The 22,620-nt window shown below is 50.4% G+C and overlaps 1 protein-coding gene across 9 annotated transcripts in view; it reads right to left on the bottom strand.

Moving 5' to 3' along the window:
• Positions 1–1,525: 1,525 nt before the first annotated feature.
• Positions 1,526–22,620, bottom strand: part of SLC7A1 (solute carrier family 7 member 1) — an 86,035-nt gene continuing 64,940 nt past the window's right edge. For all 9 annotated transcript variants that reach the window (XM_078070511.1, XM_078070510.1, XM_036080407.2 and 6 more), the window contains 8 exons: positions 16,200–16,321; positions 15,341–15,563; positions 14,173–14,312; positions 11,430–11,532; positions 9,434–9,651; positions 8,998–9,164; positions 8,209–8,317; positions 1,526–6,629 (listed from right to left, as the gene is read on the bottom strand). In XM_078070511.1, the coding sequence (XP_077926637.1) occupies positions 6,526–6,629; positions 8,209–8,317; positions 8,998–9,164; positions 9,434–9,651; positions 11,430–11,532; positions 14,173–14,312; positions 15,341–15,563; positions 16,200–16,321 (1,186 nt within the window). In that variant the 3' untranslated portion in view covers positions 1,526–6,525. The remainder of the gene's footprint in view (positions 6,630–8,208; positions 8,318–8,997; positions 9,165–9,433; positions 9,652–11,429; positions 11,533–14,172; positions 14,313–15,340; positions 15,564–16,199; positions 16,322–22,620) is intronic.

Here is a 22,620-nt window from a genome sequence, read left to right as displayed (position 1 = left end):
GTCCCAAGCCACCGGGATTAGGTGCTGACCGAGCTGGCCCAAGAGCTGCCTTCATTAGCAACAGCGGTGCCTGTTTTATTCACTGAGCCTTTACTCACATTGCATTTTATTCAATAGCCGCGTTTCCGGCTCAGTGGGCAGAGTTTGGTAAAACGAAACTGTTCCCTTTTGAAGAGGGGCGGACAGGGTTACCCACGGTTGACGTCCCAACCCTCCTGGCTCTGTTTGGTGGTCGTGCAAGGCTGGGCTGCAAGAGGCAGCTGCCGTCTCCCAGGCTGTAGCCTGGTGAGGAGCTGCGGAGGATTCCTAGGTGCTGCCGATGCCAAGCTGTCTGGGGGCAGCTTTTGATTCCCCAGAAGTGTTTCATAACCAAATTGCGAGGGGAAGCTTGCTCCCGACTGGAATCGCGTGTCGGGGCTCAGGGTTCCCTAAGAAATGGCTGAGACGGGGCTGGAGGGGGCTCCTCGGGCTGCCCGCCCCGCGCCGTGCCGGCCGCTAGGTGGCGCTGCGGCGCCGCGGGAACGGAGCTCCGCCTCGTGCTGGAGGTGGGCTCTTAGCGCACGCGCTCGGGCCGGCCGCGACCTGCCCGCGTGGTCACTCGCCGGGGCCCACACCCCCGCGCTGGGCTCCGCGGCGCCGGCAGGCTGTCAGCAGAACCTCTAACGGGGAGATCGCTCGCGGGGGTCCGCCTGGGGGGGCGACAGAGCGGCCTCCTGCCAGCCCGCGGCCCCGGCCTCACGGCACAGCCCGGCCGCGGAGCGGGGAGGCTGCACACAGTCCAAGCTCTGTGGCGGCCTGGTGTGCCGAGTGGCGGACGGTGAGATGGCGGGGGGGGGCTTGCGGACAGAGTCTCAGCCGGCCTCAGCGCCCCTGCCCTGCTCTCCTAGGGCCGGGGTGTCCGCTGAGAACACGCCCAGGTTGGGCCTTGTCTTCGAGGGCAACACACTTCCCAGTGTGGTCACCGAATCACTGCTTGGTAGCATCTGAGAGTTAAGACCACTGGACTGAGTCTGCCTCCTCTGCAAGAAAACGCTTCCTTCCTCAAGGGGGAAATGGGGGAGAGAGGCAATTACTGGGACAGCTACAATCCTCCCCGACAGACGGTGTGCGTGGAGGGAAGTGCAGGGCTAAGGGGCGCCTGGTGCGAGGCGGTTTGGCTGCCCGGGCACCCAAGTGCTTTGGCAGATGAGCAGCTCTGTGCCCTTGGCTGGCAGCAACCTGGGTGCGAAGACGTCCCCGCTCAAACCCAAGCCAAGTCTGGAAGAAGTGTGTGTGGGGGGGGGGGGGAGATAGCATGAGAGGATCCTAAGTGAGGGCTGGGGGATTCCCTGGTTGAGGTGCTAGTCCTTGGAATGAGCATTTGCACAAACGGCTGAAGGAAAATGAGACATTACAACATCCGGCTGTGGGGAAATGGGGATACTGAAGAAGCAAAGGGCGGGATCTGGAACTCTCTGTGGGGCACTGCCAAGCTTGGGGACCCCGCCGAGGGCTGCTGCAATTCTTGAGATCACACTGTGCATGCTGAAGCCATAGACAGAATTTATTAGAGTTTGCGGAAGCATGAGATAATGTACCACAAAATAATTTGATTTTACAACATATAGTAGGAATTTGTCAACATACAGTGTTGTCAGCAAAAATGGGATACAGAGCAGAGTTTCACATTTTTTAAAGGCGATGGACATCTATGCTTGTCCTTCAGATAAAAACAGGAGGGGCCAGCAGAGACAGCTTGGTTTGCAGTGGGCATCAGAATCTAAATCTAGTATCACAATTATAAGAAACTATAAGAAAACTATTAGAAAAATAGAACATCAAACAAGCAAAAAAATATTATACAATTTACATAATAAGAAACACAATTCTTTTAATAATGGCTCCATGTTCAGTAGAAGAAAAAGTTTGCTGGAGAAACCACAGCTATGCAGGTTTGATAATAAACCAGCCCTCATTGTGATCATCACCCTCTGTGCTTCTTAGACCCATTGACGCTGAAAGGCACAACTTAAGCGGGAAACTTACTTTAAATATATATTACAATTTCTCAAATCGAAAATAAGTCCTAAACTTAAAAAAGTTTGTCATCAAGAAACACAAAATCATATACCTTGTTAATAAATTAACAAAGTCAAAGCGCATCTTCCTAGCCCTGCTTCCCGACCCTGCTCATACCCTGAGAAGATCAATTTCTTGGACTTCACAGCCAAGGTCTTTATCTCATGGGGGCGGTTTTCAGCCGGCAGTTCAATGCACTTACAGGGTCATCCGGGGGGTTCCTTGATAACTGTGCCCTCAGACCCTTGGCTGGTCCACGTCCCTCTCCAAAGAGCACTGCCACTCAATGAAGCAATGGGCACAAAAAGACTCTGGGTTATAGTGACGAATATCAAAGTCAGTTGACTTTTTTTTTTTGCCATAAAAACCCATCAGGCATCATAACTATGATGATGAAATACGGAGTGCAGCTTCTTGCACCACTGGATCAATAAAGCATTTCATTACCAAAAAAAGTCCACAAGAGTCTGACAAAATGTAGATCTCATTCTCCCTGAGGAGCCTTACATACAATACTCTCATTATGATGTCAAACATATATCTTAAATTATACATAACAACCACACATAACATACATGTAGTTCCACCTGCCGGGAACTCTGTAACAGTCCCACACACGAGCACACAAGCATCGCACACCTATGGCCGGCAGAGTGTGGCCGTGCCCGCAGACGGCCCCATCCACGCTAGAACACATCGGTGATGGGGCCTGGCACGAAGGGGCCTCACTCCCGTCTTCGTGGTGATGGCTCTCGGGTGCCGACAGAACGATCAGCTTTTATGAGATGTGTGAAAGTGAGACACGCAGAGCAGAAGACGGGCCCGGCACAGTGCGAGCAGGTACCCGCCCCCGGCGACGCCCCCGGAATGCCTGGGAGCCCGCCTGCACTCTGGCTGGGGGCCTTTCCGAGGCATGTCCACACTCACCCAAGGAGCCCAGCCTCTGACCCCGTACTCCAGGCTGTGTCTGGCGTCAGGCTAGAGGCCATCCTGCGCAGACTACAGAACTCACTCAGCTCTGAACACCTGCTCGGTGGCGGGAGGACAGTGTATAACCCAGTCCGTGCCCGCTGCCATCCAGGAAGCCCAACAAGCGAGGGCCAGGGGCCTCAACCAGGTGCGCACACAGGCTGCGCCGGAAGTGTAGAAGGGGGTGTGCCAGAGCCTCAGGAGCTCGGGGTGGGGGCAGCCCCCAGAGTGCACACATGACAGGCGGGAGCCCTGTGATAGCTGAACCACGGCACCAGCACACGGGACCAGAAGGCTGATCTCTTGATAGAGAGGACTCAGTGGAACCAAACTCAAGTGGGGGAGCTGCAGGGAGGGGGGTTCTGACAACAGCATCGATTTGGAGTCTTTCCAAAACACCCTAGGAAAGATGGCCCTATCCACTCCTATTGGTTTGGAAAAACAAATCGGGCCCCAAGTTGGGCGGAAGGGGTGTGAGCCAGTAGGGTGGGGTGATGGGTGTGCAGAGGCCCAATCTCCTGCCCCAGGCGCCCCTCCAGGAAGCAGGCTCAGCCTCACTGGCCCATGGGGCCTGACTGCTTCCCTGGAGACCCCTCACACCCCTCACTCTTCAGCAGAGCTCCTGGGGCTCCGCTGCTGGCGTCTTTGTGAGTCTTCATGGGGTCAAAAAAACATGCAGGGCGGGGGGCACTACGGGAGGCAGGAAGGGGTGCTTACTTGACACAAATGGGTCTTTCCAATGTGGGTATTTGGGGCTGGGCCACAGATAAAAGCAGACACAACATTTCCAAAGGGCATGTCTCTAGAAGTGTGGAATTTCTGATGATTTAGGAAAATACTGGCCAAGCCATGAAACTGAGAATCATATTCTTGCTTGGGGGGTTGGGAGGCCAATTGTTGGGCACTTCTGGTGGTTATTTCTTGCCTGTGTGTATATGCATGTGTGTGTGCGTGTGTGTGTGTGTGTGTTTATTTCTGGGGAAGGAATGAAGGGATAAGAAAAAGCCTATCAACACCATTCCTTACATCACCATCCTCGTAAACAGAAGAGAAAAACCCCTGGCAACCGCACAAAAGTTAGTCTCAATAAAAGCAGAGGGACCGTGAGAACGATTTCTCTGTGGCACCTTCAGGTGTCCTTTTCTAAGTGGGAGGCTCCTCCCCCTGACAGGGGAGGGGGCAGGGGCTTCTCACTCCTGAGCTGGTGAGCCTTCTGGAGGCACTTCCCACTTTGGGGTGAGGAAGGAGGACCCTCACGCGCCAGGAGTTTCTCATTCCACGGGATGGTCTCAGGGAAACACACCTTGTCAGTTGGTAGAAGGATACATGTCGCCAGCTGAAATGTCAACTGTATCCACAGTCTGTTGCACGCTGTCTTGCACAGATATTTCAGCCAGAAAAAGAAATTAAAGTAAAAAAAAAAAAATTCTCTCTCTCCTACACTTTTGTCGGATATTCTCTTTCCCTCAAGTTCTCTTTGCCTATGTGGGAAAATAACAGACAAATCAAGCAAACAAATAGCTAACAAACCCTAAGAACACAGCAGACAACCAAAACCCCAACAAAATAAGTTAATATTTATCAAAATATTGTACAGCACCAATCTACATAAATTTAAATACCTTTCTTTGGAAACCCACGCTTTGAGCTCTTATGTTCCTCCCTCTGTAACATTCACAAATGATATTTAGAATAAAGCTTCCAGGCAGGTGATCAGGGCCAGTGGCAGAGGCCAACCCTTGGCCACTCGCCCACCAGCCCTCCACTGACCGACCCTGCCATTCGGCGTTTCCACGAATTCTTGCAATTCTCTCTGAACCTACTGAGGGAGATCAGACAAGTGCCGTCAGTTTACCAGGCTTCTTTCTACCAGATTTGTGTCAAAGGCCGGAGGGGGATGAAATGGGAGTCTGAGCTTCAAAAGCAGCATTTACATTTTCTGGGATGTCTACATGCCTTCCTCCCTCCCCTCCCATCCACGCGGGGCCCTTCCGTCTCCCAAGTCACACTCTCATCGGAAGGAAGACTGCATCAGCGTTCTTGTTTCCTCGGGCTCCTCTCTGCAGAGCGGGTGTGAGTGTGGGGTACTGCAGGGCCCGGGGGGGGAGGGACCATGCGCGCTGCGTGCGGGCACCCCAGCAGGCTCTCCGAGTTATGGAGGCGGGAGGTCCGGGACCGGGTTACGAACCCAGACACAAACCCACAACGTTTGGACAACACATACATGACAGGGACAGCAATATGACCTCAAATTCTCATGTGTGGACCCCGTGCTCTCAACAACACACCGAGGAAATATTTGGCCATTTTCCAAGTTAACACTAAGCGCCAACTTAATTTGGAGTGATTCACAGATGCTAATGGGAGGACTCAGTTTGATTCTATCTAAGAGGAGGGCCAAATAGACCAAACAGATCATGTCGGGGGCCAGAAGCAGCTGGGGGACTGGCACCATCACCTCAGAATGAGCAGACACCTGCCTTGAGAACCTTACAAGACTCAAGACGCTGACCCACAAGCATCAGAGGGCAGGATTTAGTGATTGGCAAAGACCCATAGAAAACAGTGTTCTAAGCTCTGCTAATCTAAGGCCAGTCCCACATGAATGCAGTGCCATGCTCCAGTTACTCGGGACACACAGCCGTTGGTGCGAGATACCAGAAGCAGCCAGAACCGGCCCAGGCCTGGAGAGAGTGCGGCTGAGGGAGGTCCCCGCGCTCAGGGGCGAGGGGTGGAGGCGGCCCTCCTGCCTTGTCCCCACAGTGGCGCTCCCTTCTTCGTCAGTGACAGAAACGCCTGCCCTCAGTACTGCCGCTGGGGTGTGCGTGGTTCTGTCCGGTGTCAGAGCGAAACCCCTGCCTGGAAGGGGAAGGAGGGGAGAGCTCACAGTCCTCACAACCTCTTCGGGAAGCAACCCAGAGAAAAGGAGTGGGAGAAGGAAACCAGTCTTGCTCTTCCTTTTTAAAGTAAACTGCTGTCCTTTGGCTCTGGGACATATGTTTTGGAGTACTCCCCTTGCCTCTACGGTTGGCCTTTGGGGCCGAGTGGGGAGATAGCTACTGAGAGTCTGGAGTGTGCACATTTTCAATACCAGAATGGTCCCCGGGGAGGGAGGCCCGATTCCCCAAGGTGACAAGAAACGGTGACCTCCATTCTGCCTGAGGACACAGCAGCATGGGCATGGAGCTGGTGGGGCAGGGACTGCTTTCTGTGTTCAGAGGGCTGTTAGGAGCCACAGTGGCCAGCTGCAGCCAAGTGGCCCCCCGCCAGGGAGCTGTCCGAGGTGACGGGCTGCCGTGCACCTGCCGCAGAGCGAGTCTAGGCAGGACACACGGGCTGTGGGCTGAGGCTGCATTTCAAGTAGCTGCACCTTCTGCTGCGTGGGGGCTTTGTAGATGCGGGTGGGTCCTGATGCACTGGTGGAGAGAGTGAGGTGCTCCCAGGACCTTTGCGGGCATCCCTCAGGGCTGCTGCCACCTCTGGGGGCCGGGCTGCGTGTCACTTGCAATGGTCCAAATTGCCATCAGGAGTCCTTGCTTGGTCAGCGGCCAGGGACGCCTCCTCGCTGTGCCACAAACCATAGCCAAAGTAGATGATGAAGCCTGTAGGCCGAGAGCAGAGAGCACGTGTGAACACAGCAGGCAGAGCAGGCCTGGGTCCGTCGCGTGGCTCCCAGGAAAGCCTCTCCATGCTGCCTGTCCCGGGCCTGAACCCAGCGCAAGCAGCCCTCGTGGGCCAACTTTCCAAAGTATTGGGAGAAACGACATGACTCTTCAACTACAATCAGCAGAAGTGGTCATCTCGCCTCTTCGAGATGCGGTGCGGGCACACTCCCTTCTGGAGAGCCTCCCACTGGGCCGGTTCCTGAGCTGCACACTGAGCAACCAGGCTGGGGACCCCGGGAGAGGTGCTGCTCCCACAGCTTCAGCCATTGACCACCTGGTTGGTGCCCCATGGCCACTGGTGGGGTCGTCCGGTTCCCTGCCAGGGTGGGATTTCCAATGGGCACCACGGCTCCCCAGGCTATTCGCAAGGCCTCCGGAGTCCCCACCGTCTCTGTTTTCTCTACATATGTGACTGTCAGACGGGAGGTGGCACTCAAGTTGCCTGCAAGTGTGTATGACCCAGGAGTTCAGTCCGTTCCAGTGTCCAGGGCTTCAAAGGTCTGTGGTGGGGCACAGAGATCTGAGCTTCGAACCATCCACTCAAGGACTACAGCCCATGTGGCCTTGAGGCCACCCTTGTGCCAGAGACACAAGGAGAGCCGGCCTCAAAGGAAGGGCTCAGCCACCAAAAGTCCTGGAAATAAGCTAACAGTGTGGAGCCCAGGAGCTCACATCTGGGGCGCTTAGAAGCAGGTGTCGTCCACGTCCAGCAGGGAATGAGCACCTCACCCCAGTCTGGAGCAATGTATACCGATCACACACCACTGCACACGCTGAGCCAACTCTCTCACAGAAAGGCTCTGCCGGGGATGGCTGTCAAACCAGCCTCAGGCCACACTCTGCAGACAATGTGGGGCCTGCAGAGAAGGATCTCAAGGCGGCAGCTATCTGCCCCCAAGTATGGTGACCCAGGGCTGAGGGCTTCAGCAGAAACACAGTCCTGGGGTTACAGCTCTTGTCAGCGACACTGAGGGGTGAGGGGCAAGGCCCGCTCCCTGGTCATCAGCACTGAGGAAGGAGCCCGAGTCCACTTCCTGCAATTCTTGGGGTTGGATACCCAGGGAGGGGACGGGTCATGGGCAGCCTACAAAAGGACCAGCACCCAAACGGTGACCCCCTAACCTCCCACATGGGCCAGTGGGCAGGTGCTGGCTGGGCTGGGGAGGCACGGCCCAGGCTTTCCCCTGTGGGGGGAGATGAACTGGTGCTTGGTCAACAGCAGACTCATCGCCTCGCTCTCATTACCTTCAACTCTAGCAATGACATAACTAGTTCAGACAAGAGCTATTAAAATAAAAGTATCTTAAAGGGAGGGGGGACCCACGATCTACTAGGACCTCCTTATTGAGAAACTGCGGACTACATGTGTTTTCATTATGTTTTGAGATTGGAAAAGAGGCTAGGCAATCAGCCAAGTTGCAGGAAAGACAAATGAGCTGCATGGCACAGGCTCGGGGACTGGGGTGGAGGGGCCTCCGAGAGATGCCGTCACAGTGAAACCCATGACTTCACGTACCTATCAGCATCCACACTGCAAAGCGGACCCATGTGCCTTGGTCCAGCTGCATCATGAGATAGACGTTCACAAAGATGCTCAGGACAGGAAGTAGCGGCAGGAAGGGTACCTGCAAAGACGGCGGGTGGTGGTGTCAAGTCTGCAGGGGATGGAGTGCGGGGGGACGGCGCCTTTGAGTCATTTAGCAAAAACGACCTAGGAAAAGCCCCCACCCGAGATTCAGATGGACTGCGCTATTTATACAGGGAGGAGAAAGTGAGTGCACCCCAACCCACATACATACACACAGCCGCACACCCACGCGGGCAAACCCTAATAGGTGGGAGTTTGGTTCTAAGCTACCAAGTGCCAAAGTGAGCTCTACTCTGATTTTCCCCTCTTGCTATTTTCCTGTTAAAGAAGGGGCTAGAAGAGGGACTTCCCCTTTATCTCCAACAGTGAACTGCTTCATTACTTGTGAATCTAAAATGCACACGCCTCGATCACCTCCAAGGCTTGGTAAGGCGATGCGCCGGACACGTATGCTGGGCGGACATGCATGAGCTGCCCCCGCAGTGAGCTGCGCCGGGACACCTGAGAGCCGGGGCGGGGAGGGGTGCCTTCTTCCAGGGTCGGGTCCCCCCTCAGCAGGCACTGTCTGCACCTCACGGTCCCTGAGGCTGGCCGGCAAGCCCCTCCCCTCCAGACAACCCGGCCTGGCAGGGCCCACACAGGGCGCAGGAGTGCCGGGGTTTGTGGCTCCTACCACAGGAACCTACCAGGAGGTTCCCTGCAGGCAGAGCTGCTCACCTTAAATGAAAGCTTGGTCTTGCTCTCAGGCTGCCTCCAGATGATGATTGTGACCAGGGAGCAGAGAAGGACAGATCCGGCGAGCATAAAGATTGCCCACAACTCCCCTTTTGTCAGAGCCTCATTTCCAAGCACGGCCACAATGCAGAAGGTGATGATAAGAATTGCTAAGGAGGAGGGAGGGAGAGAGGGGTGCAATTCAATTTTTTTTCAAATCCCCACAGATACCCTCAGTCTTCCCCAAAACCCGTGGAGAGGGAGGCTCCGTTTCTGCCGCCATCAACTACCATAAGGGCAGAATAATTTACATCACAGTCCGGTAGCAAGACAGGTGCTTATCCCTTCCAGCATTTGCCTCCACCACCCTTGACAAGAAACCCTGCAACACCAACAAGCAGGACCCCCAAACACCTTGCAGGGAAGGGCAGGCTCTTACCTATGAGGCTGGTTGAAATGTTCACAATTAGCCCGGAGAATTTGGAAGGCTCCATATTTTTGGGTGAGAGTATGGTTTTCAAAGAAAACCGTTCCGCTTCTGGTAAAAAGCCTGTCTGGGAATCACTGGTGCTCACCAGTTCATTCTGGTCCACTTGATCTAGCTCGTCGGTAGTTCTGGCCATCTGGTATACCATGTTAGGTTGCTCTGGCTGATACCTGTAAAGAAATGTATTGTATGACCATCATAATGTGCTTTCATTAGGCAAAAGGACACGTACTAACTCAAGTTCTTAGTAAGCTTTCGAAGGTAAGTTGCCCAGGACACAAGGCATAAAATGGGAAGAAGATGGTCAGACTGATGCATTCTCTGGCAAAGTAGGTACAGAGGAGGAGACCTGAGTTCTCGCCTTCTTTCTGTTCCTGCTTCTGGGCGACACCCTCCTTGGGGTCTCTGCTTTGAGGCAACTTGACCTTCCCCATGAACCAGCCCAGAGAAATGTCCTAAGATGGTTTCTCTTGCTCTGAGAAGTAGCACTACCCCTTGGATGCTTACAGTATTAGGCCACTTCCAACAAAACTACGGCTGAAGGGAGCTAAAAGTACAAACAGAAATAGAGAGCAGTAACATTAGGATCCCATTTGGTGCCAAGAGCCAGAGAAATGTGTCTGCAGGCTGACGGATTTGAGAAATTCTGTTTGTGAGACTTAATTGGATCAATTTATTTTAAAACTCCAAATGCCTTAGAATAAATAACTTTATAGAGCTGGCTAAAGGACTGAGCCTGTGGCATGATTTCCAAGACATAAGCTTCCTGCAAGTAAAGCATTCATTTTAAACGAGCCTCCTTATCTTCCCACCCAAAATGAACAGAGCTCAAATCTTTTCTACCAGCTACCAAAAACAGAGTGCTTTCTGAATTATTTTGCATATAATCTAAGAGTGAGCATAAAGATATTTAACCATTTTTTTTACTGATTGATTTATGTTAACAGCATTTGGTCAATTACGAATGTGAGGGGAACCTCAGAAAAGATTCCAGTGTCGAGCCCTCAGGAAGGAATAAGTGGTCACAGAACTAGCAAACTAGTTTTAGCCGAGCTACACAGCCACTACGGAGGTTCAACCCAAGTTTTACATAGAGTAGGTGCTAAGCACATTCGAAACGGAACAAATGAAATAAATGACCTTGCCAGTATAAATACCCGGAAAGAAGTAACAAGGCTCTTCCCAGGTGGCCACCACTGAGTCTCCATGACTCCATATTCTCATGATAAATGCACCCTTGAGCCTCTCCTGGTAGTGAGGAAGCAGAGCCGCCCTTCCAGAGCAAAGGAAAATTGGAGCCCAGGGGCGTGCTTGGGGAGGGGGGCACCAGGGCAGCCGAGAACACCAGGACGCCAAGCCTAGGCCCCGAGCTGCTTTCTTCCGGCCATCCAAGGGGCTAGCCTGGTCTCCACGAGGCTAAAACCGCCAGAGCCTGGGAAGTCTCACGGAACATCCACGTTGGCCACTCCATGCCACACACTGGGACTGCCTCCTCCTGGCTGTAGAGTGCGGTGCTGCTGCCAAAGCAGCACACTACCCTAAGGTTCACACAACTGGCATTCTCCCAGTTCCCACCAGGACTAGTCCCTAGTCCCCTCCAACCTAAGAACATGGACCAAACTGAAATCATTACCCTAAGCCTTCAAAAATTCTGTTCCCTGGACCAGGCCCAACAGGTGGGCTGAGAACCGGTCTCTCTCCTCCTAACATCCCGCCAGAAAAATGAGGGCACATGATAGTGAGAGGTGAGCCCCCTGACTCTTTTCAGTGATGTTCTCTGTGACTAGGCTCTCAACCACCAAATCCCACCCTCTCCAGGGCAGTTCTCAAAGGAACTATCTATCAACAACCTAAAATTTACACCGTATAAATCATTAACTTGAACCTTTAAAAGGCTAACAGGGTGCATCTCCGTTTCTATCATGGAACCCAGAAGAGCCATACATACCGTAAGACCAACACACAGGCAGCCACCAAAGAGTAAGCCAGGAGAGTGCCAATCGACATGAGGTCCACCAAGTCCTTCAGGTCAAAGAGAAAGGCCATCACAGCTAGGGAGGAGATAAGCATCAGGATCCAAGGATGGCCCACTATCACAGATAGCCAGAACCACCACCCACCCGTGATCCAGGGCACACAGCGGGAGCTGCTTTTTCTTGCTTCCTCACCCCAGCCCTTTCCATGGAAAGACATTGTGACATTGCTTAAAGGGAAGAAACGCTCAGGATTAAATCACATACACTGTTCTCAGCAGACAGTAATAATAATTAACATTTATATAGAGAGCACTTTCATCAACATGACCTTTATTGATCCTCATGGCAACTTTGCAAGCTCTCCCTACACTATAGATTGAGAAACTGAAGTCAGACATGTTGGGAGACTTATCTAAGGTCACACAGCTAGAATTGGAATTCTCAACTAGGTTCTTGTGGCTCTGAGTCCAGCGTGTCTTTCTCTGCACCATGCAGACTCATACATAGTTAGGTGTATCTCTCCATCTACCCACACACCATCCATCCATCATCCATCCATCCATCCGTCCATCAATCCATCCTCTGTCCATCCATCACCCATCACCTATCCATCTATTCGGCCATCCAACCAACCATCCATCCATCCATCCATCCATTCATCCATCATCTACCCACACATTCATCATCCATCTGGCACTCATTGAGAGTATGCCGGTCAGTGTAGACCATCAAAGATGTACACCATCAAACAGGGCAGACCAGATAGTCTCTGGCTTCCCTGAGTGCATCATCCAAGATAGGCAACAGTAGGCAACAGTGATGAGCAGATGGATGAGGTCAAGTCTAGGCTCTGGGAGGACTCACGGGGGCTCCTAACCCAGGCAGCTGAGCATGGAAAGCAGTGTTATTTCCAAACAGTATCAGTACCTTTACCATGACCCCACTAAAAAAAATATACAACATGCATGCTTATTTGAAAATCTTTTGTAATTTTTGTGAGAGTATATATCTCTATTTATTTGGGTACACATGTCAAGTTTCCCATTTAAAAAATAACTTGGATACATCTACTTTGGGATATTTTCACCTCACATGCCATCAACACAAGTTAAAACAGAAACACAAAACCATTACTTTTCCACAAATATTTCTCAAGCCCCTATAGATTAACTCCAACTAAAACAAATTTCAATTGAGGGTAAATAACAGGATCAAAGAGCAATGCGGGGCCTTCTGGATAATTAGAATAGTATCCAACTGTGCATGCCACAGATGCCTACGTTCCCACTCACACAGAAACTCAAGCCAAACTTTCTCCATGTGGGGTGATTTCAGAAAACCAAATACTTATTTACCACTCCTGCCAAATGAAAGGAAAGAGTAAATCCCTGGTTTGGTGAATGCATGTATTTTATAGTCACTTTAAAGATTATAGTTTGAGCTCCCTTGATCAGCACAGGAAGGGAATTAGTCAAGTCTTTAATATGATCAAATTACATGTAAATCCTGAAAGAACATTTACTATTTCCCATTCCTTAATCTCTTAAATATATTGGTCATATTCTGACATATGGTGTCCCTTAACCTGACCACTGAGATCACGGTCAAGAATGCACAGTTACACTACGAATTTGTTAAATAATGAAAAACTAGCTTTCTTTCATTATATAACATTAATCCACAACATAAGCACACTTTGCTAAGGGCACAGATACTACTAACAACAATTCATTCACTTAAGAGGGTCAAATGTCTTACCAATGGCTATTTGACTAGTCTCTGTGGTGCAGATTGAACTGGTATCACATGTCCTAATATCCCAAAAAGACCCTGGAAGGAGCCAGCCACTTTGGCATAAAAACAAACCAGGAACCGAGAGCCAGATCTCCTGGGTGTGGGTGTACATCCTCACTTCACCTCTCTGTACAATGGGCTGGATAATGCCTGTCTCTCGGGGCTAGGAGGGGCAATTATTAAAGGCGAAAATATAGAAAACCAATAGCATAGTGCGTATGCACGTCAGTTTCCTTTGATGCTCCCCTTTTCTTAATCAGGGGCCCCTGGAATATCACATAGCTCCAAGGGTTCTTTGTGTACCGATTTTGGCTGTCAAAACTGTCCTCTTGGTGGGGAACCTGATACTTGATAAGATAAATGCCCTCTGAGCCTGCCATGATTTATAAACTTACAGCAACTGGCCTCCCCAGCAACCCCTCCAATGTCTCCTGGAGAACAGGTAGCATGTTTCATAAAACACTGATCCTAAGGGATTCTCATTCCCCTGAGAATCCACAGGCTAAGAGACACGGACAATGAATTTCCAGTACTAACAAAAAGTCTCTTGGCTTGTTACCATGCAAGAAGACGTCATCCCACCAAAGTCTACTCAGGAACATTCAGAAAAGGGGAAATACAAATGACTCTGAAGGGACAGTGTGTGTTCCAAGCTCCATCCAATGAGAGGGTAATCATAATAAAAGGATTCAAAAATTTTTGAGAATTCCATCACATCCTGTGTAAAGCTGGCCTCCACCTTTAGTCAAAAGGGTGGTTACCTTGCAAGAAACCAGGTTCCAAGGGTGAAAACCAAAAGTTAAAAAGCCCAGTTCCAACTTCTCACTTGTGTTGTTCCAACACAATTCAAGGTATTTTTCCCTAGGGACTAGTAACTCAACTATTAAAATACTGGCATGTGGGATTAGTTTCAGTTCTTACCAGCAATGGCACCTGAGGTCAACGTGGCGATTACTGGTGTTTTGGTCCTATCGTTGATTTTGGCCAAAAATTTAAATAGCAGTCCATCTTCAGCCATGGCGTAGATAACTCGAGGCATGGGAAACATGGAACCTAAAAGACTAGATGGGAGGAAAAGGCAAAATGCATCTGTGACACTAGCCCCCCGGGAAGAAGGGCACCATAACGTGACCAGTATGGGGTATACCATACGGCATACCACCGAGAGGGAGCCCTGGACTTCTCGCCAAGAACTGCCACCCTCCAAACTAGGTGAAGCCCATGACTGGAAGACAAAATTCAATGCATCAACCCCAGAAAAAGCACTTACTGTGAGTATGTACTCAGTGAAAGAATGGCATAACCTAACATAAACATGCATGGGATCTAGTCATAATTTTTATGAAAGGGAAATTTTGTATTTCTTCCCACAGTATTTCTAGCTAAATCAAACAGAAAATAAAAGCATCACTGGGCTTATGAGGATTTCTCTGTGGTAAATCAATGTTTAGCAAATATTTCCTGTATGTACAGGCTAATGGCAAATATCGGGGGCAAAATGTTTCTTATTCAAAGGCACTTAATCCCGGGTGCCTGGGTAGCTCAGTTGGTTAAGCATCTGCCTTCACCTCGGGTCATGATCCCAAGGTCCTGGGATTAAGCCCTGCATCAGGCTCCCTGCTCAGTGGGGAGTCTGCTTCTCCCTCTCCCTCTACCCTACTCCCCTCCCACCCCCACCCTGCCGCCAGCTTGTGCTCTCTTTCTCTCGCTCTCTCTCTCAAATAAATAAAATCTTTAAAAAAAAAAAAGGCATTTACTCCCTTTTTCAAGGTAGCCTCTGCGTTATGGCCAAACAAAGGGCCAAAATACAGTGTTCAAAGAGGTGGCCCGGGGCAGGGGCCAAGGTTGGGGACAGCAAGCCAGACCCTTTATGAGCAGATGTCAGAAAGTGGGCCTCAGAGGCTTCAGGATGAAAATATCAATAACAACTCATGGGATGATTGCTAACAACAAGAGGAGAAACCACATCATCGGGGTTGGGGTGCTGGTTCTATTTCAGGGGAAAAGAGCGAGATGAGCAGCTCTCCTGTGTGTCAGGCCTCACATGGCCTACTACAGCGTACCCTCCCAAGAGCTTCAGAGGCCTCACCTGGTAGAAAGAGCGCAGAGGGAGCCGACGGCCACTGCGTACTTGGCACCTTCCCAGCCCACATGCTTGAAGGCGTCGGGCAGGGGGCTGTCCTTGTCCAGGCAGAAGTATGGCATCATGAGCGTGAGGGCGGCAGACACCCCGAAGTAAGCGATGAAGCAAATCAGGAGGGACGCGACAATCCCCACGGGGATCGCCTTCTGAGGGTTCTTGACTTCTTCACCTAGAAACAGCAAGGAGTCAGGCCCCGGAGGGCAAGACAGTGAGGGGCATCCCCACGAGCCCACAAGATGCCCATGCCACCCACAAATGGCGCCCCTACGTGCTCAGCCCTACGGGAATCAGGGTCTTCGGGCTTCTGGGAACCACAGGCGGCCCTCCGCACACGGGCTGGAGGACCCGTAACGCCCAGGGATGGTGTTCTCGGCCTTTACGCCCTGGTCCAGCCAAGGAAAAGCCTTGTTTCCTTTGGCAGAGAAAATTCAGGAGGCCCGACTGAGCCCAGCCTATTCAAGCACCCGGATAACAGTATTTTCAATGGCCTCATTTCTCCCGGATGACGCCCAGATATGAAATCGGGCTGCAGCGACGCTGTCATTATCCCATCCCAGCAGCACAACGGTTAGTCATGTTCGTGATGCAGACTTTCCTGTCAGGCACGGCCACTTGGGGAAGTGATAAAGGGGGGAAAAGATTAGCAGGAAGCTACAAATCGACACGTTACCCATGTGTGAAGGAGCAGCAGCGAGCACAGGCCCACAGGAGGGAAAAGAGCAACCTGTGGGTATAGTTAGCCCAGCCTGCCTGACGGGAGAGGAGGCCCCGCAGCCCCGGCCCACTCGGCCGGCGGGCGCCGTACCTGTGGTGGCGATGCAGTCAAAGCCCACGAAGGCATAGAAGCAGGTCGCTGCCCCCGACAGGACACCGGAGAATCCAAAGGGCATGAATCCACCAGCACCAAGTGTCCCTTGTTTTGTGTCACTAGAAAAAAAGAGCCAAAGAGCATAACACCCACTTCACAGTCCTGAAGAGAAGCTGCTTCAAACAGTCATGTGTGGCCCCCCACCCCCAGGCCCCTGGCCACTGCTGGCCTGGGGCGCTCCAGAGGCCTAGTAAATGATCCCCAAGGGAGCTGTCACCAGACCCCGTAGGCCACAGGCCTCCCTGCTCTGCATGGCCCAGAGCCACAAGGGCACTCACTGAGCCCTTTCCAGAAGCACCCCGAATACTGGCTTTGGGGAGGGGGGAGGGACTATGAGACAGGGTGTCCCAGAGGAAAGAGGGACGAAGCTAACAAGTGAGGCCTCTCCCCCAGGACTGTCAAACAAAGAACATATACTTTAGGACACAGAGCTGCCAAATGGGTGCATGGCCCCCACCCCAGGGGCACAATGCAAAAAGTCTCCCATATTTACTGGTAACTCAAGTCTCAAAATAAGCATTTTCAGAGATACTGAGGTTAAGGAAAGTGAATGTTTCTAGTCAACAAAAGCATGTCCTTAGCACTCACATGCACATGGTAAACAGGGATGCCTATATGGGTGGGGACCAGTGCCCAGCATGGCTCGGGCACATGGGTGGGGCTCAGTACATATTTGCCGAAGTAATGAATACACAGCCGAACACATGTTGTCAACTCCAGAAATCCTTTAAGGTTCAGAAAATAGTTCCAACAAAGTGGAACCTGTGACTCTAAACAGCGTGTCCAGGCCTAGAACAGCCACACAGAGCCTGTGGCCAGCCGCCACTTGCATTCTGGATGGCCACTCCAGGCCCTGCCCATCATGAAGTGATTCTAAGCTGCATACACCCTGGTCCTCTGCCACCACCTGAAAAACAGCTGAACTACAGGTCCAGAAGGACAGCTTGGCTCCTCCCTCACCAGCCATTCCTTTTGCTGGCTGCCAGGCTTTCTGTCACAAGTTTCCAGAGGATGGTCACCACCTCTCCATTGCCCCTCCTAACTCAACAGGCTGACAACTGCCCAGCTCTGCAGGGCAACCTGCCCCAGACCACTTGACTTCCTAGGAAGAGCCATATAGAATATTCTAGTCCTATAAACAGATGTTAATTGGGTTAGCAACTCATTGGCCCAATTTGCTTTTAGAGGGATTTATCAACTGACTAATAAAACAGAGAGCCACTTTGGTCCCAATTATTTCTTAATGAGGACTGAGCCTTGTACTGATTTCTAGAGGATCCTTGGTTTCGGAATCTGGAAGTCAGAGCATGAAGGAGGTCCTTAATCTGGGATTCATTGCAGTTCAGTAAGCAGCAATGTGAGGAAAACCCCAAGAAACACACAAGTGAGAGACGTAGGAAAAGTTGTTGCCATACTCAAAGGCAAGTTACCCACAATCCAAGTACAAAAATGGTGGCCCAGGACACGTCAATCAGCAGGGCACAGGATGCGCCCACCGCATCCATAAATCACAAAGAACACAGATGCCCTGGTGAACTGACTCCTATTATAAAAAGTTTTAGGCCAAAGTCTACAACAAAACAGTTGACAGTCAAATAGCTCAAGAGAGGGGGATGAGGGAGACGGGGACTCGTATTCAAGATGCCTTCAGAGGGGCTCCCGGCAGATCCTTTCAACTTCTGACCACAACTGGAACATGGGAAGGTCTTCGCCAAGACCCTGAGTTGGGCCCAGCTCCCCTGACCTGCCAGGACAAACAGACAGGTGTGGAAGGCCTCCAGGTGCCTACCTGCCTCCGCAAGCCCTCCAGCAACAAGGGCTATGGAGGAGCCGCGAAGAATAAATGAGTGTCAGGACTGACGTTACGTACGTTAAACCGCAGAAAGAGGCAGGTCTTGCAGGAGAGGACTAGGGCTGGAGCACACCTCGCCGCACAGCCAGGTGAAGCAGGAATAACAATAAAAGCAGGGAACTATGGAGAGCTAGAACAAAACAAGGGCATCCTCCCCTGCTCCTCACGACTGTAATGGGGGAAGGAATCAGATGGAAGGGGAGCCACCTGGAAAGGGCTGTCCCTGCGTAAACTCCCGGAGCCACCGACTATGGTAACCAACTGTGGGTGCTCCTCCAGCTGGGTCACCATCGCTCCATGGGTGCCGGGACCCCCATATTGCAACAAAGGAAAAGATACCGGTAGGAAAAGCCCTGTGGAATATGCTAGTAAGGGAAACATGCGAGGTGCAGAAGAGTGGAGAGAGAATGTTACTTTTTATGGAAGAAGAGACGGACTATACACATAAATTATGTACATAAGTTATATACATAATATACAAAATAAATATATATACTTGTAATTGCTTGTGTTTATACAAATAAAAGCTGGAAGCTTACACACACAGAAATAATAAAAATGATTACCCATGGGGGGCGGTGGGAGAATGAAATGGAAACAGAAATTCTCAGCATAAACCTTTTTATAACATCATGATTAATGAACCGTGAGAAAACATTATCTACTCAAAAAATTAAATTTGACGTTTAACTTGGGTATTATGCTCTCACAGGCAGCGCCTCACTATGAAACAGTCATAGAACCTATTCTATATGGCCTCAAACCAAAACATTTAGAAATGTTTTGTAAAGGCTCTCTATGTAAATCAGTCACTGGCCCGTTACCTGGACGTGGTGGTTGTGCCCAGCTGGCATCTAGCCACTGACACACCAAGAAATGGGGAGGCAGGCTCTCAGGGGCTGCCGCGGCCCCCACCTGGCAAACATCACGTGGCGACAGAGCAGCCTGAAGCCAGACCTTAGCTCAGTGCCCCTTCCCCTGCAGCCAGGCTGACCGACTCTTCTGCATGCCACTCAGCCGGTTACCCAGGAGTTAATAAAGAGGGTAACTGGCAGAGGGAAGAAGGAAGGAAAAGCTGTCTTGTGGTCACCACCTCCCCGAGCCCGGGGTGAGGACTTGATAGGGAGCATCCACAGTGGTGAGGGGGGTGTCCTCTCCCCTGCATGGTCTTTTCCCACTGCATCAGTGGAAAGCATCCAGCACCAAGACTCTGCTCTTGTAACTTCCATCTGCCAACCTGACATACACTGCCAGTTGTCCCCAAAAGCCATATTCCCTTCCTCCACACGGTAATAAAACTTAGTTATTTTAGCCAGACGTAGGAACGCTAAGAATAAAGACGGTATATTTCTCAGACTCTCCGGCTACAAGGTGTAGTCCCTTGATTTAAGCAGACACAGTGCATACATCTCCTGAGAAACATCAGGGGAATGAAGTGGAGAGGGAGGCTGCTCTTCTCCTTTTCTCATTTCCTTTCTGCTGCTGGGAGCCATCCTGGACCCTGGAGTGATGTTGGGAATGTGGGTCATGGACAAAGCCATCAGATGGAAGAACTAGATTCCTGGCCCACCAAAGCAATGCATCAGACCGACCACCTGCAGATGTTGACATAAGAGAACTAAACGTTTATCTTGTGGAAGTCAATGTTATTTTTGGGTTTCCATCCTACCTGACGAGAAACCAAGAAACAAAACCTTCCCAGCAGGTTTCCATGTTGTGACGTACCTTTACACTTACTACACGTGTTCCCTGTCCACGGGACTCTGGGTAAGAAAGCCAGAGGTAGCAAGAGACAAAGACCGCAGGGAACCAGCCAGACTGCTGGATAACATCGCTTTTCCAGACCAAGACACAGACAGACTCCAGGTTCAGGGGTGCATTTACAGCCGGTCACGGAGACCAGATCATAAAATCACAACCCAGTGTGGTGAGAACTGCCATCAACTGCAGGCTGAAGCTCTCCATGCTGTGTGGTTTGGTTGGGAAATGCTCTATTATTTCAGAGAGACAAGCAATTTCATTCAAGACTACATGGCCATGGTCGAAAATACAAATCTATGGCTGGAAAAAAAGGGAAGAAAGCTGTTTCTAGGTTTTGATAAAATGAAAGAGCAAGCCATGCCCCAGACCTGCAGCCCTCTACCTCAGAGGCAGTGCTCCAGGGGCTGGGGACAGCACAGTCCTTATAACCAGGACCCAAAGTGGGAGGACAACCCAAGACAGTAAAGACCATCAGCTGGCACTCTTCATAAAAACAATAAAATTCAATCTCCATTGACCACCAGGAAATAAGACACACCATCTAGATTTAATTCCTGACCTGTAAACAGCCACCAGCAAGAGAGTCGCCCCAAGTTTTCAAAATCTACTGTTACTCCCAAGCTTAGTTTGAACTGGTTTTACTCTACTCTGAGATAATGAGCACCAATGAGTCTGGCATAAATATGACTCAGGAAAGCTTAGGAACATTACATTAAAAATCCTCATTTCTCGAGGCAGAGCAAGATGGTGGAGGAGTAGGAGACCTGGATTTCGTCTGGTCTCAGGAATTCAGCTGGATAGGGATCAAACCATTCTGAACACCTACAAACTCAACAGGAGATTGAAGAAAAGAACAGCAACAACTCTCTGAACAGAAAAGCGACCACTTTCTGGAAGGTAGGACGTGCGGAGAAGTGAATCTGAGGCGATATTCGGGAGAATAGACGGCGGGGGAGGGGCCTCCGTTGGCCGCTTCTGGCAAGTGATAGAGCCACGGAGCACAAAATCCGAACTTTTAGAAGTCTGCTAGTCTGAGGGACGTCACTCTGGTGGCTAAGCGGGGGGTGGAACCCTCATGGGACAGTGTGGTCTCAGGACCCTCGGGGTCACAGGAAGACCGGGGGTGCCTGAGTGCGGCAGAGCTCCCAGGTATCGGAGCGGGGAAGCCGGCTGCAGAGATGGAGCCCAGGTGTGGGCTCTCAGCTTGGAGTTGCCATAAACCGTGATCCGCGGCACAGTCGGGCCACTGCTCCTCCAGCAGGGACCCAACAAGTGGCAGATCCGGGGAGACTCCCCTTCCTCCCCGGGGAGGAGCGGCGCGGGAGTGCACCGCAGGGATCTGCTGGGTTTGGAGACTCCACACGGGGTCGGGTGCCAGAGATAGAAACGCGCGGTCACAGGCAGGGTGAGCACAGAGTGCGGCCGGAGACCGGGGAGACGGGAGTGACTGACGGCTTTTCTCTGGGGGCTCACTGAGGAGCGGGGCCCCGAGTTCTCGGCTACTCCGAGGCGGAGATTGGGAGGCCGCCATTTTCACTCTCATCCTCCAAAGCTGTACGGAAAGCTTGCAGGGAACAAAAGCTCTGGAGAGCAAACCCGAGCAGATTACTTAGCCCGGACCGGGCAAGGGCGGGGCAATTTCACCTCCAGCAAAGACATTTGGAAACCACGGCAACAGGCCCCTCCCCCAGAAGATCAGCGAGAACAGCCAGCCAAGACCAAGTTTACCGATCAATGAGAACGGCAGAACTCCAGCGCTAGGGGAATAATGCACATAGAATTCATGGCTTTTTTACCATGATTCTTTAGTCTTTCAAAGTTAATTTTTTTTAACTTTTTTTTTTTTTTGAATTTTTCTTTTTCCTTTTTTCAACCAACATCTTATCAATCCCTTTTTAAAAAAAAATTTTTTTTATTTTTCGTTTTTATTTTTCATTTTTAGAGTCATATTCTATCCCTTCATAGTAGTTACCCGTATTTTTGGCATATATATATATAAGTTGTACTCTCTTTAAAATTTTGAGATAGTTTCTTCTAACAGATCAAAATATACCCTAAATCTCTAGTGTATGGTTTTTTTCTACTCTCCTGCCTGATCACATTCTCTCCCTTTTTTTTTCTTAAATCCTCTTCTTTCTTTTTTCAAACAACTTCTTATCAATTCCTTTTATAAAATTTTTTATAATTTCCATCTTTACAGTCATATTCCATCCCTTCATCATATCAACCCTTATTTTTGTACATATATATGTTTTTCTTTCTTTAAAATTTTGGGAGGCACTTTCTTCTAACAGACCAAAATACACCCAAAATCTAGTGTGTGGCACTGATATATATACCAGTCTGATCATATTTGATCACATTCTGGTTTTTTTTTGTTTTGTTCTGTTTTTGTTTGTTTTTATCTTTATCTTTTTCTTTTTCTTTTTCTTTTTTCTCTCTTTCCCTTTCTTTTCCCACTGCTTCAGGTCTTTTCTGATTTGTTTAGAGTATATTTTCTGGGGATGTTGTTACCCTGTTAGCATTTTGTTCTCTCATTAATCTATTCTCCTCTGGACAAAATGACAAGACGGAAAAAATCACCTCAACAAAAAGAGCAAGAGGTAGTACCGACTGCCAGGGACCTACTCAATATGGACATTAGTACGATGTCGGATCTAGAGTTCAGAATCATCACTTTAAAGATACTAGCTGGGCTTGAAAAAAGCATGGAAGTTATTAGAGAAACCCTTTCTGGAGAAGTAA

Source organism: Halichoerus grypus, chromosome 4, assembly GCF_964656455.1.
Source record: "Halichoerus grypus chromosome 4, mHalGry1.hap1.1, whole genome shotgun sequence".
NCBI classification, from domain to species: Eukaryota; Metazoa; Chordata; class Mammalia; order Carnivora; family Phocidae; genus Halichoerus; species Halichoerus grypus.
The sequence above is the reverse complement of the archived record's forward strand: the minus strand, read 5'-3'. Positions and strand labels throughout refer to the sequence as shown.